General features: G+C 40.8%; 1 protein-coding gene across 39 annotated transcripts in view; it reads left to right on the top strand.

Annotated features, from left to right (window-relative positions):
• SLMAP (sarcolemma associated protein) overlaps window positions 1–12,562 on the top strand; it is an 82,446-nt gene that overhangs the window by 40,479 nt on the left and 29,405 nt on the right. For 8 of the 39 annotated variants that reach the window (XM_065075730.1, XM_065075729.1, XM_065075741.1 and 5 more), the window contains 5 exons: window positions 433–483; window positions 2,390–2,452; window positions 6,310–6,366; window positions 9,502–9,582; window positions 9,839–9,898. In XM_065075730.1, the coding sequence (XP_064931802.1) occupies window positions 433–483; window positions 2,390–2,452; window positions 6,310–6,366; window positions 9,502–9,582; window positions 9,839–9,898 (312 nt within the window). Of the gene's footprint in view, window positions 1–432; window positions 484–2,389; window positions 2,453–6,309; window positions 6,367–7,645; window positions 7,822–9,037; window positions 9,359–9,501; window positions 9,583–9,838; window positions 9,899–12,562 lie in introns of those variants that run through there. The other 31 variants (XM_065075761.1, XM_065075744.1, XM_065075745.1 and 28 more) reach the window with 15 other exon arrangements.

The following is a 12,562-nucleotide window of genomic DNA, read 5'->3' as shown; positions in this document are numbered from 1 at the left end:
TGGAAATGGATGTTTTACGGTTATCCCATTAGTATATGCATCTTGGTGGTCCCTTGTTAACTTTGGAAGAGCTGTGGCCAACCCAGAATGCCAGGAGAGGGCAGTGCTGCTGCGAGCTCCGGTTGGAGCCCGACTGCTTGAGTGCCAACATCTTCAAGGGTTTTAGATATACTTATATTTCTAAAAGCCTTTTATACATATATATGTAATAGGCAGTAATTCTTGGGGTTATAGTAACCTCTTACACACTTGAACAAAGACGAAACAAGCAGGAAAACACATTAAATGTTGCCTGTTTTGGTTAGACAAGGCACTTTAAAAGGAGGAGGTAGTATGGAAAGCCAGATGCATTTCGCAGTGCTGTATTTATAAAGAAACAAACCCCAAAACGTTGTGCTTGCTTCCGGAAATAATACCCTTTCTTAATCCTAGGCGTACAAGTTGACGACTTCATACCTAAAATTAATGGGAGCACAGAGAAAGGTAGTGTATCCGGAGGCCGCCTGCTGCCTGTGGGCCATGTCGAGCAATTCAAGATTCTCTCAAGTGTTACTTTGAATAATATTCTCTTAAAAATGAAATGGAATTTTTCCACTTCTCTGACCAGCATTTTTGTTCTTAGACTTTCAGTCCAGGTGTTTTTAGTCATTTCTGTAAAGTGTAATGAGCCAACTTGGAAGTCACTTGTTGTTTTGGGTTTTTTCGCTTGGTTTTGGGCTCTCACTGAGTTCAGTAGGAGTGTGCTGAGTGAGCTCAGGCTTGGGAGACAACAAAACGGCAAATTCATTGGCTTTTTTGCCTTGATTTGATTGTTCTTTGCAACACTAACATATACAATTTTTCTAGTAAATTGAGTATGTTGAGAAAAGTCAGCAAAACTGCTTTTTCTAAGTATAATGTATGAAAAGTGTATATGGAATAATATTAATAGTGGAAACAATTTTTTTAAGTCTCAGGAGTGTCTTTATGTAAAACAGGAACGAATACAGATGGAACTTGTTTTTATTATTTGTTTTTAAAGTCCAACTAGTTAAAGCTCTGAGTCCTTTAAGTAACGTATGCATACACCTGAAGTTTTCTCAGTAAAAGTGGCTGGTAAGACTATGCCCAGTATCACATGGAGCAAAACTTATTCCAGTTATGACCCACTGCCCAAGGTATATTTATCCTCTTATGTTAATTTTCACTCTTTCCTTGCCGTGGCGTTCTGCAGCGTTCGCTGTGTGGTGTTGGGCAGTGGAAGCACTGAGGAATGGTCCTGGTATTAGAGCTTCTTAACTAGGGAGACTAATAGTTTGTCATGGCATAACCTCACATCTATTTCTTATTTGGAGCAGGAGGGAAGATCTATTAAATACTGATTGTGATTCTTCATTCTAGTTGTGTAGGCTGTAAAGAGACTTTGAAAGCTGGGTTGTTGGAGTTGAGCAGAGAACATGCAATACTGTGAGCAAGGGTAGCCTAGAGCCCAACTGGAGCAGTTAGTAAAAGCTTTCAGGCTTCGCGTGCAAATACACGTTGGTTTTGAGAAATAATTGATAACATCACACTAAATATGATATATTTTTTAAACAAACGCTTTTTTGTTTGTTTTATAATTGTCAGGAATGTCGTGTTAGTTTTTTAAATACTGCTGCCTCGTATCGGTCCGCATTTAAAAATCGTCCGAAATATTTTAAATTTGAATTAGTTAGTATGGATGATAACAAGCGTCACTATCGCTGGCATTCACTATTTTGTCGAAGTTGAAGAAGCAATTCCTTTTTTGACTTATTTTGGACTGCATACGAGTCAAACTGTTACCTGGATGGATGGATGGAAATAGAGATTCTTCCATCCTATGAGTAACAGAAGTTGTGTTAAACCTGGGGGTTTCAGGCGGTTGCGTTACGAGTATAGACAACATACAGCTGCTTGTTCAATTTGTCTTTTTCCGTGTGTTTATACCATCTGTTGCCTCTTTCTGCCATGCACCTACCGCGCTGTTTCATTGTTCAGTATCTTAGTGTGGATGCCACTGTTGTGTCTGTGCCACGTTCTCCTGTGTCTCTGCTGTACCCGGGCCAACCCCATTGCCACATTTCCACGTTGCTCGGGTGTTTCAGGGCTCTTTGCCCTGGGTTCAGCCTGTGCCTTTCTGTGTCTGTCCGTCCTTTGTGTCACCCTCACATAACACCAGATGGGCAGGAATTCTCTCTGCCAGCTTCTGGATTTTGTTCTCGTGAAAGCAGCGGGAGGCACTTACTGTGTTGGGTTTTTTCTTTTCTGCGTTATTTTGGAAAAGCGAAGAATTTAGGGGTGATGATGTACATTCAACCTTTCACGTTTTTGTTGCATCCATTTGCAAATGCGAAGATGATGTCAACTGCGGTGTTTCTTTCTTTACTAGAGCACTTGCTTTCAAAGAGCGGAGGGGACCGCACTTTTATTCATCAGTTCATAGAGTGTCAGAGTGAGTACAAGAGCATTCATCACGTTTGCTTTCAAAAAATAAAAAGAAACCCAACACAAAAACACACGACACACCGGAAAAAGTGGATAAGAACAAGTTTTTCACTGCTATTTGATATTTCTGTAGTGGCAGAAATTTTCGAAGCGCAGGATTGTGGTATTTAGCAGATACCTGTGGTAGCAGGGAGACCATATCTTTGCTCTTGCAAAGCGATGTTCACACTGTCTCTTCTTAGTAATTAATCCATTATTGTCCTCTGGCCAGCAAAAGGGTGGTGCTGGTGCCACAGGGTGGTTACAACCGAGGGTAATTTTTACCCATTACAAAGTAAAAAGTTAAGAAGTGAACACTGTTAGTTGAAGGAAACATCACAGGCAGCTGTAGGACAGAGAGAAGGTAATGATGCCTTTTCTTCATTTCACATGTCTGTAATTTATCTGGTAATTAAACGTCTGACACGTTCTTCAAATTAATTGTTACAAAGAACAAACAGGAAAACAAGACCTTTGGTTTATCTGGAAAACAAAGAGATTGTTTTAAGATAAATAAAAGAAATGTGCAATACCAGTCTTTAGTGTTATTCTGGAATGAGAAACATGTTTTTTCAGAGCAAATGGCTTTTAAAAATGAGTAATGAGTTTCCAGAGATGTTGTTTGTGAGGTTGAGCAGAGCCCGGTGTGTTCAGCCCCGGGGCAGTGGCTGCGCGGCCCTGGGCAGCCCGTTCCATGCCCAACACTTCGGTTCTTGCTCATTTCAGAACGGTTTTTCAGTAACCACTGGTGGAAAACAGTGACATTGATGGCAAAAGGCATGGTGCTGCTTTTTGAGTAGTACGGGGTATGGGTTAGTACCAAAAATGCTGCCGATGGATAGACGAGAGAGATTTGGTGCCTTGCGAGCTTCCTGTCTTTCACTCCAATCTAAGTCTTCTTTATTTGTGTCCTTATTTTTTCCTGATTTAGTGATTTTTGGTTTGCATTTATTATTTTAAATGCAAGTCCTTTTTTGCCTTTTTACAAAGTCTGCCTTTGATTTTTCTTTTTTAATTTACCTATCTAAAATCTGAGTAGATTTTGGATGGATTGAATAGCTGTTCCCAACTTTTCCATGGAGGTGGCAAGTAAAGTTAATGCTGTTAGGATCACTTCTTTCACATGGTTTGAAATGTGTGTGCTGAGGGCTGCTTTCCCTCTCCAAACTGGCCTCCTTCAACAACTAATGTGATACAAACCCATCGGTGTGCTGGGGACTTGTTCCTTAAGTAATCACTGCAGTGTTAACAGGTGATAACTATTATATTACACACAGTGATAGGCAACCTACATCTAAAAGGGAGTTCTGAAATGGAAAAGATAGGAAATGCGTAGAAACGTAAAGGAATTCTGCCTTTGAACGAGCAAAAAGAAACACGGGCTATCATGAAGATGCACTGAAAGCTTAACTCCAAAGCAGGTTGTTTCTCTAACAATTACTATTATTTATTACATGTATCAGTAACTCTTTGCTTTTTGTTAGATAGCGCCCAGGTAGCGTGAAATATAAAAATGGTTCATGCCAGAACTGAAAGCCAGAATCCCGACCTGAATTTCTGTTTTGGTGGCCAAAAATGCACATCTTGATTCAGGGAAAATGTATTAAAATATATTAAAAAAATCAAGTTGATGAATAAATTTTCTGAAACAGTAATATGAAAAGATGTGGAGATCTGGCAAAGGGAGGTACAAGGTCCAGGTGTGTCTGCTTGTACGTGCTGATTGTTGGCTGCATTCTGCCATTTTCGGTGACAGTGCAGAGCAAGATTCTATTTAGTTCAATGACATCAACACCCAATCGTCTGTTTGTTGTTCAAATATACACAGGCATGCTGAAATAAACTGATTTTTGTTGGCTTTGAAATGCACTCATGTCAGCATTCTTAAAACAGAATGTAAGTCAGGAGGGACAAACAGTGGCGGTGCCAGCTCCACGTCCCGCTTGTTCTGCTCAACTCCTGTGCTGCAGAAACAGCAGCAGGAAGAAAACTTCTACAGCAATGTTGAATTTTGTGATGAACATAAGAAAACAGTAAAGCACCATGGGGAAGAAAAAGCCTGCAGGTTTTTGTAGTCATAGGAATTGATGATTCTTAGAAGCGCAAAGAGCTGCTGCAAAGGTTTCAGTGTGGGAAAACACCTGGGTCGAAACAGGTTTCTTTGGTTTGTACTGCAATTATTCTGCTTTTAACAGCTACCTAATTACGAGAACTCCATCAGTTCATGATGCTGAGTTTTCTTCTGTAAGCTGATTATAGAAGCCTATTTTAAGCCAACAGTCGGGCACAGATGAGGTGTTGCCCCTTTTGATCCAGCAGCCCACAGCGACTTTGTCTGTATGGGTTTTGCATTCAGCTGATTTTTTCAGGCATCAGGGCAGGATTGCTCGGCTGTGTCCTGCAACAGTCACATCCGGACACTTCTGTTTAGATTTTTAGCCATGTGTTTATTTCATGGCGGAGAGCTCAGGATATCACTCGGTGCCCTTGTGGCCGCGGTAACTCAATGCCCCGGGGCCTCTCCAGCGCCGGGGAACTCGAGACGGTCTGAGCTGTGCTGCTGAGTGATCTCCTACAGTTGCTTGAGACCTGGAGCCCACCCTGCAGATCCAGCCCGCCCTTCTGGAGCATAAAACGTTACGCAAATGCAGGACGATATTAGTAGATAGAAGTAGATGGAGGGAATATCTCTCTTAGACTGGACAGGACGAGCGTTTGGCCATGCAAACCCTTCCGACCTCAGGGTTTTTTGGTCTGAAAGCTCGTCTGCTACCTACAGTTAACAAATAGATCTCTGTGCAGATATCGTCCTGCCTCTGTCCGTAGACTGTGGTTACATCAGCGTGTCGGGGAGGAGAGCAGAGACGTCCTAGTGTGCAGAGCTCCTTGGAGCTGGAAATGCTCAATAACGCTCACTTTTTTTTTTTTAATTAAAAATTCGAAAAGGTTTTACTGTCATCCAGCTTCCTTAATCTGGATGTTTCAGTGGGGTGTTAACAGCTTTTGACATCATCTGATCCGCAACATCTACTGCATAGAAACTAATGATGGGATCTGTAAGATACGTGACCCTCGATCATTTTGCACAGTTATTAAGGAATTTGAAATACTGAAATTGCTCACAAGAGGGAATTAATTACCAGTTCAGTAGTTCTTTTAGTGCCTTTCATTAATCCGAGCCTGTTCTTCCCTTGGTGTGACCGTTGCCCCATGTCCTCGCTGGGTTAGGATGCAGTTGGCAGTGGAGGCTCCAATTCCATGTTTGGGGTTTCTCTGATATAAATGAATAGACTTGCCTGTCGATGCTATATGTAAACTCAATTTTTGTGAATGTTGTGCATGCGCAACTTTGGGGAAGTTTGTGCAGCTCTCAATGTTTTAAGCTAAGAAAGGGTGTTTCCGTGTGCCTCCCGTAGGCTCTGTGCCGTATTTCTAGATTCCTGCTGTGTCTGAATATCTATTGCAGGCAACCAGCTCTTAAAATTCCCTTTTTGATAAGTAGAACTTGAGAAAAGTATTAAATATTTGCTGCTCCCAGTTAATTTTTTAAAAAATTCATTTTGTACCTTCTCATCATTGAAGCGAAGCGTGAATAACGCAAGCTAAGAAATTGCACAAGAAATAATTGCGCCCTTTATCACAAAGTTCCACTGGGGTCTTGTGCTCTGTTTCATTATTCCACGCCAGAATAAAGTTTTTGTTCAAGCCTGAGTAGGAAGTAACATTATCAGCCTTTAATTTGGTCATGGAATGTGGGCGCCGTGGTGTGCAGGGCAAAGCTTGCTTAATTTGAGCTGGGAAAGTAACACTTATTTTGTTTGGCAGACAAGATCATAGATGAAGGACATCTAACCAAAGCGGAAGAAACAAAGCTTTCGAAAGGTTAGATTTCTGCATTATTTAACTGTTTTTCGAGCATGTTTCTTATGTCACTTCAGTGCATGTTCTGTTGTAAACTAGCGGTTTGAGTTTTGTTGAATACTGACTTAAGGAGAAAGAATTAATGATGAGAAGCTATACTGTGTACTGAGCTCTGCTCCAAGTGCTACCGTAAGGTACAAAGATTTAAACGAAACCATTTCTGAAGATGAGTGCATGAGATGCTGTTCTCAGTAATCACTGAGTTCTTACCTAATGTGCATTTTAAAAAAAGTTAAAATACAGTGTTATCTTTAAATCGATTTAAATCTTTAGTGCCTGTATGAATTTCAAGCAAGTTTTTGTTTTTATTACAGAACTAAGTAGAAATAATGTTTGGTCTCATTTTAAGCTTTAAATAGAAGTGTATTATAAATTGACTTTGTTCTAACTTACACTCTCATAACTTTAAGATAACTGTCAACCTCCTAAATGTACCTTTTCCAAGTCATATATGAATGTGCATCTTTCTCTCTTCTATATAAAACAAGTAAAGTACAAGGCGCTAATTAGGAGAGATTTCTCTTGTCGAGGAGCAGTCGTCCTTATCTCGCAGAGCAGAGCAGGAAGGCTACAAAGTGTAGATCGGTATTTCCCATGTGTCTAATAATGTAAGATCGTTTGGACTGTGAGGCTGACTCCACTTCTGTAGCTTTTTATTAATGTCTAGACATAATAACTCATTTCTTTTCCTTCTGCAAAGTGTTATTGTACTGGATAAATGTTAGCTTGTTAGAAGTTGGTCTTTTAGAGACTTATCACGTTATCTTCTCTTACCTTAATCTGTGAAATTGCACCTTTAATTTGTTTCTGTATGTGAGTAAGCTATAGAAAACTTGCCATATTTGGCAGAAGAATGCATACAATAACTGTAACGTAACCCTCGTATGCCAGTCATCCTGCCAAGCAGACAGCTATTTTTAGTGTTTGTTAATATATTATAACTCATCAAGTAAGTATGATGTCAACACATTTTAATATACTTCATCATTTCGGCTATATTTATTCAGCTCAGTTTCATTACGGGAAATAGGGACAACTGCTGTGAAATAACATGGTAAGGAAGGAGTTCTGTGCTTGTGGCTCTAGTTCCAGAATAGGAAGCAGGTTTCTAAACCATTCCTCTTTTTGACTTGTGCCGTTCCAGTTGTAGCGGCTGGGGCATCATCCCCGGCTGGGGCATCATCTCGTTGTTTCGGGGGAGGAAGGGGCCGGGGACCCGCGGGTGGGTGGGAGGAGAATGGGAGGGAGGTGGAGACAGAGAATTAATGCAGCGGTTGGAACTTGCACCGTTCCTCCCGTTTCTCACCGAGCGAGAAAGCTGCATTTCCATGAATGACCACATATGGTAAAGTTGGTTGGATGCAGGTTTTGCTCAGCTTAGCGCGTCTGGATTGGCCACTCACATAATCGACATGGGTGAGGCTTTTAGGATGTACTTTTCTTAATACTTCAAAAAGAATGTATTCCTTGGTTTAGTAATTATTAGAGTTTTGATGGCAGTCTTGTGAGCTTGAATCTATACGCTACATGTATAATGTTTTGTATTGTAACATCTTTAGATATTAGGTAGAAACCTTATTCCAAAATGTAGGGAAATACCCTTTAGGTTGTAGCCAAGATCCCCCGCTCCCTCTCCAGTGCTCGCAGTTACGTTGCAGGGGCGAGTCTGGCTCCTGCTCAGCTGTGCTGTTGGTACTTGCCTTCCTCTGTGCACGTAGCAGTGGATGCTGTTCTGGCACGGACAAACAGAAAGCTTTTCATGTTACAGGAAGAAAACATTTCTTGTTTTTTTTATTAACCCGTCTGTGTTTTGTCACCGTGCTGATGTGCCAGTGTAAGTGCACAGCCTGTCTGCCGTTTCCACTTCTTTCAGTTTGGGGATGTTTAGTTCTGTTTGTTCTCTTTTTACTTGAAAAAACAATGCATGCAAGCTTTTGTTTTCACATGTTTTTGTATACTAACTCTATTTGTATAACACACTTATTGCCGTGCATCTTCCCTTCTCCTGGTACCTTGTTGTTGCATCTACAGTGTCTCTATGTGAAGAAATTCCTTGCGTTCCCCGCGTGTTTCTGCATAGGTGGTGGAAGTCACGTCCATGTGCTGGGGATGTTGTGACGATGCCTTTTTCTGTCTCTGTGGGTCTGTGGTGCCGCCAGCCCAGAGCTCTGCATGGGCAGCCGGCACAGACTCCGTGTAGGACCTCAGTGTGCGTTGGGGATGCGGCTCCTCGCTGACAAACGGATGGGCTTTGCCTGGCTTCAGTGGACCCATCAGAAATCAATTGGAATGGTTATTAAAAAACCCCAGTAATTAGAGCCCCACAAAGTGTTTAGGCTGAGCCAGGGCTGCTGCTGGGAGGGAAAAGGATGCGCTGGTGCAGTTCAGTCCCCTCACCCCATGAAAATGCTGCTCCCCGTTAAAAGTCTCAAACTGGTCAAACAAACAGACCCACAGCTGCGTGTGGCTTCACTAAGCTGATGTAATAACCTGTGGGGTTGTGTAGGAACAGATATTTCATGGGGTTTTTATCTGGAAAGGACATAGGCTTCTTAATATAATTCTTCTCTTAATACAATTTGAACTGAAAATTCTTTCTAGAAATGAGTGTATTAACTTACATTGCTGTAATTCTTCACTGGTTTGTACCACACTTTTTTAACAGTGTGGTATATACACAACTCGTTGCTATTATTTTATTTGTCCAAAATACAGAAACACAGTTTTCCTCTTAACAGCAGTTTCTTTCTGCCTTGTTACAGTATGTGCATTGTTCTGGGGTTCTTTTCTTGTTTGTTCGCTGGTGAATCAGCTCCTGCCCAGAGCTCCAGCGCCAGGAATGCAGCGCTCACACAGGCACTTGCAGCCCCTGTTAGGTCTGGGCTGCACTAACGACCTCAGTGATGCCGAATCCGTTTTAGCCCGGACGTACAAAGCAGAAAGCAACCACCAGGTTTTTAAGTGTCGCTTCAACTGTGGTTTTTTTCCAGTTGACATTTAGCAGTAGTTAAATAAATAGAGATATAAAAGAAATTATGATTAAGAGACTGAATAAAGCATTTACTGATGGCAGTTGATTTTCCTTGCCTATTGCAGAGAATCAAGCGAGAGTCAAAGAATCTGATTTGTCAGACACTCTCAGTCCAAGCAAGGAAAAAAGCAGCGACGACACTACAGGTAGGCGTTTAACTGAGTTTTCTGTAACGTCTAATTAGTTTCAATTAAATAATTTAATCACGAGCATTTTCTAAGCGTGGAGAAGGTGTGTGTTATGCAGAGCCAGATACAAGCTTAGAGCAGTATTGTCTGTTTTGTGGCTTCATAATTAACTGTTGTAAAGCAAGAACAACCAAGGGCTGCTCTTTGCTGCAAGAACGTGTACGTGACAGCTGCCTCATCTCTGAAACGTGGGGGCTTGTTTGTTTTTTACTAGATGCCCAAATGGACGACCAAGATCTAAATGAACCTATTGCTAAAGTAGCTCTGCTAAAAGGTAAACGAATTTATTTTTGTAACTTTAGGTGCATAATCTGTATATATGTATATATATCTTTTTGTCTGCCTGTTTTTTATCAAACGTGCATTGAAGTAGAGTGCTGAAATTAAAATGTTTTAACCATGGTAGTATGGAAGAGCTGCATTTAAATATCAATAATAATTCTGTAGCTATTCCTGAACTTTTAAGTGAATAAGGAGAAAAATACCTATTTACATAGACTACTTTCCTATTGATTTGTGTAATTAACTAAAATGACTCCTGCGGCTATTTATGGGCATTCCTATTTTGCTCTCATGAAATCATGAAATATCTCTACAATGAATCATTTGCCCTTGTAGTTTTAATGAAGAGCCTGTAAACCCGCAGTTTAGTCTTAGGCTTTGTCAGAGAGCTCTTCATGTGCCTGAGTTTGCCCTAAAAAGGATCTTATTTGCCACAGAAAGACTTTGAAGTGGATCTGTTAAGCAGTCGTGTAATTAAGGAAGAGTGAGAACATCTCTGATCTGGCAGCCGTTTGGAATGTGGAAACGGCTGCTGGAAAAGGCAGCGTTCCTTGTTTAACTCGTGAAATTTGGGAAACAAATTAACGGAACAAGAAAACGATGAGACGTTTAATTGATGGAGTTCCCTCCAAGTATATTCTCATCAATAAACTCTGAGTGCATTTGGAATTTGTTTCAAGTTTGTACAAATTGGAGTCTGGCGATGAGGGACGAGGGAGAAGCTGTCGCACATTAGTACAACTGCCTTGCTTTTATTTTCTTCTCTCCTCCCCACAAGATAAATGACTTTATTAGCCATTAATAACCGTTCCCTGTGACTCATTGCAGAGTTAAAAACAGGTAAATGTTAAACAGAAGCAATAATGTCCCCATCATGTTCTTTAATGTTGTGGAAATGGTCATTTTCCCCCAAAGCTGCCCCATGGGTTAGATGCCTTTGCTTGGGCCAGACTGAAGGATAAGACATTTTCATGTCTTTTGGGAATTATTTGAATACCTGAGGGTTTTCAAATAGTTATATTTGACTTTTTTTCGGCACCTTGTTGTAATTAATGACAAAATTCCTTAGACCTGTGCAAGAACAGTTAGTCCCATGCTCAAGAGTTCTGGAAATTGCTCAGATACTTGTTTTGATTGCTCTTTTTACATGGGTTCTCAAAGCAGGTTTTAGTGGTGTGTGTTTGTTTCTTGACAGAACTAGTGCCAAGCCTGATGATATTCAGTAGTGTTATTATTTATAATTAGAGCAATCCTATTTACTAAGGGATTTTTTCGAAAGTACAGTGAGCACAAAAATGATGTTTGCTTTGGGCCGAAAGACATTAAAGAAACGTTCAGTTTGGGCGAGACTGAAAAGCTGTGATTTTCTCGTGCTTGTATTTCTCAGCTTTTGGTTTAGAAGCGTTTCAAGCGCATGGAGATTCCCCTCTTGCAATTGAGTGGGAAAGAGTGTTTCCCTTGACAGAGATTGTGCTGTTGCTGAACTGCTGACGTTGTCCCTTCGGAGCAGCGTTATCTTTTATGGTGTGTCCTTTGAAAACGCTGCCCACCAGAGTTCATTTGGGGTTCTGGTTGGATTTGGGACGCTGCTGTTCTCTTGGACGTGATTTGCGCAGTGTTTGTCAACTCCCCCATCCATCCCAGGCTCATTAAGGAGGGTTGAAAGTCTTAATTGCCCCAAGTCTTTATCCATGAGAAGCTGAGAACAAAACCCATTCAGTAAAGTGCAACTTGGATTTGAAACTCCAGTAATCTGTAAAAGAAAGTATTTGGATGAAATATGTAGTCGCCTTTGTTCTTTCTGCTCTCATAATTTTGTTCTGGAGAATTCTAAGGGCCCGTGTGTGCCCTCAGCTCTGCGCGATCCCACCAGTTCATTACTGGGAGCACAGGAAAAGACAAGGAGCCTCTTTTCTCAGGGGATACAGCATGAATGCTTCAGCAGGACTTGATAAACTATTATTTTAATGAGAAAGACAGAAAAAAAAATAGTTTATTGGTGACATATACAGTTAAATATGAATGTCAAAAGTATAATGGGAAACTAAACTATAGGTCATATTTCTCTTTTTCATATTATTGGAAGGTCCAGAGTAAGATATCAAGGTAACTTATCTTTTGGGTGTTTTATTCTAAGCTGTTACAAATACTTATTTTTCCTCTTTTAAGTTCCCCCCAAACTTCAGCTCTCAAAGCACCTAATTTGTCTGCAATTGCAAGTCCTCTTATAAACCTGAGATATATTAAATACACATTTTAGTTCATAGACAACCTGTGGCGAAGAGTGAGTGTTTTTCTTTAGGGTTTCAATACCATGCCCAGGTAGGTGCTGGTGTTCAGGACGTGCTCAGTGCTGGTGAGTGCATGGGGAGGGGGTTCGAGTCGCCTCCTCCCAACCAGAAGAGTTGTGACCACAGCACAGGGTTTGTGCTGGTCCCTTCAGTTCTGTCCATCCAAGAACAGGTCTATACCGTGCTTTTAAAACTCTCCAATTCTTGTCTGTTACTTTTTGGTTATATGCATGTTATATATAGGGAATGCTTTCAAGTTTGTATATGTTTTTGTCCTTTTAAAAGTATATTAATATTTTTGCTAATATTCAACTAATCCAATTTTGAGTTTAACCAACTTCAGATGACTTGAATAAGAAGTCGCA

This window comes from Columba livia, chromosome 10 (genome assembly GCF_036013475.1).
Source record: "Columba livia isolate bColLiv1 breed racing homer chromosome 10, bColLiv1.pat.W.v2, whole genome shotgun sequence".
Taxonomy (NCBI): Eukaryota; Metazoa; Chordata; class Aves; order Columbiformes; family Columbidae; genus Columba; species Columba livia.
This window is presented reverse-complemented; position numbering and strand designations above follow the sequence as displayed.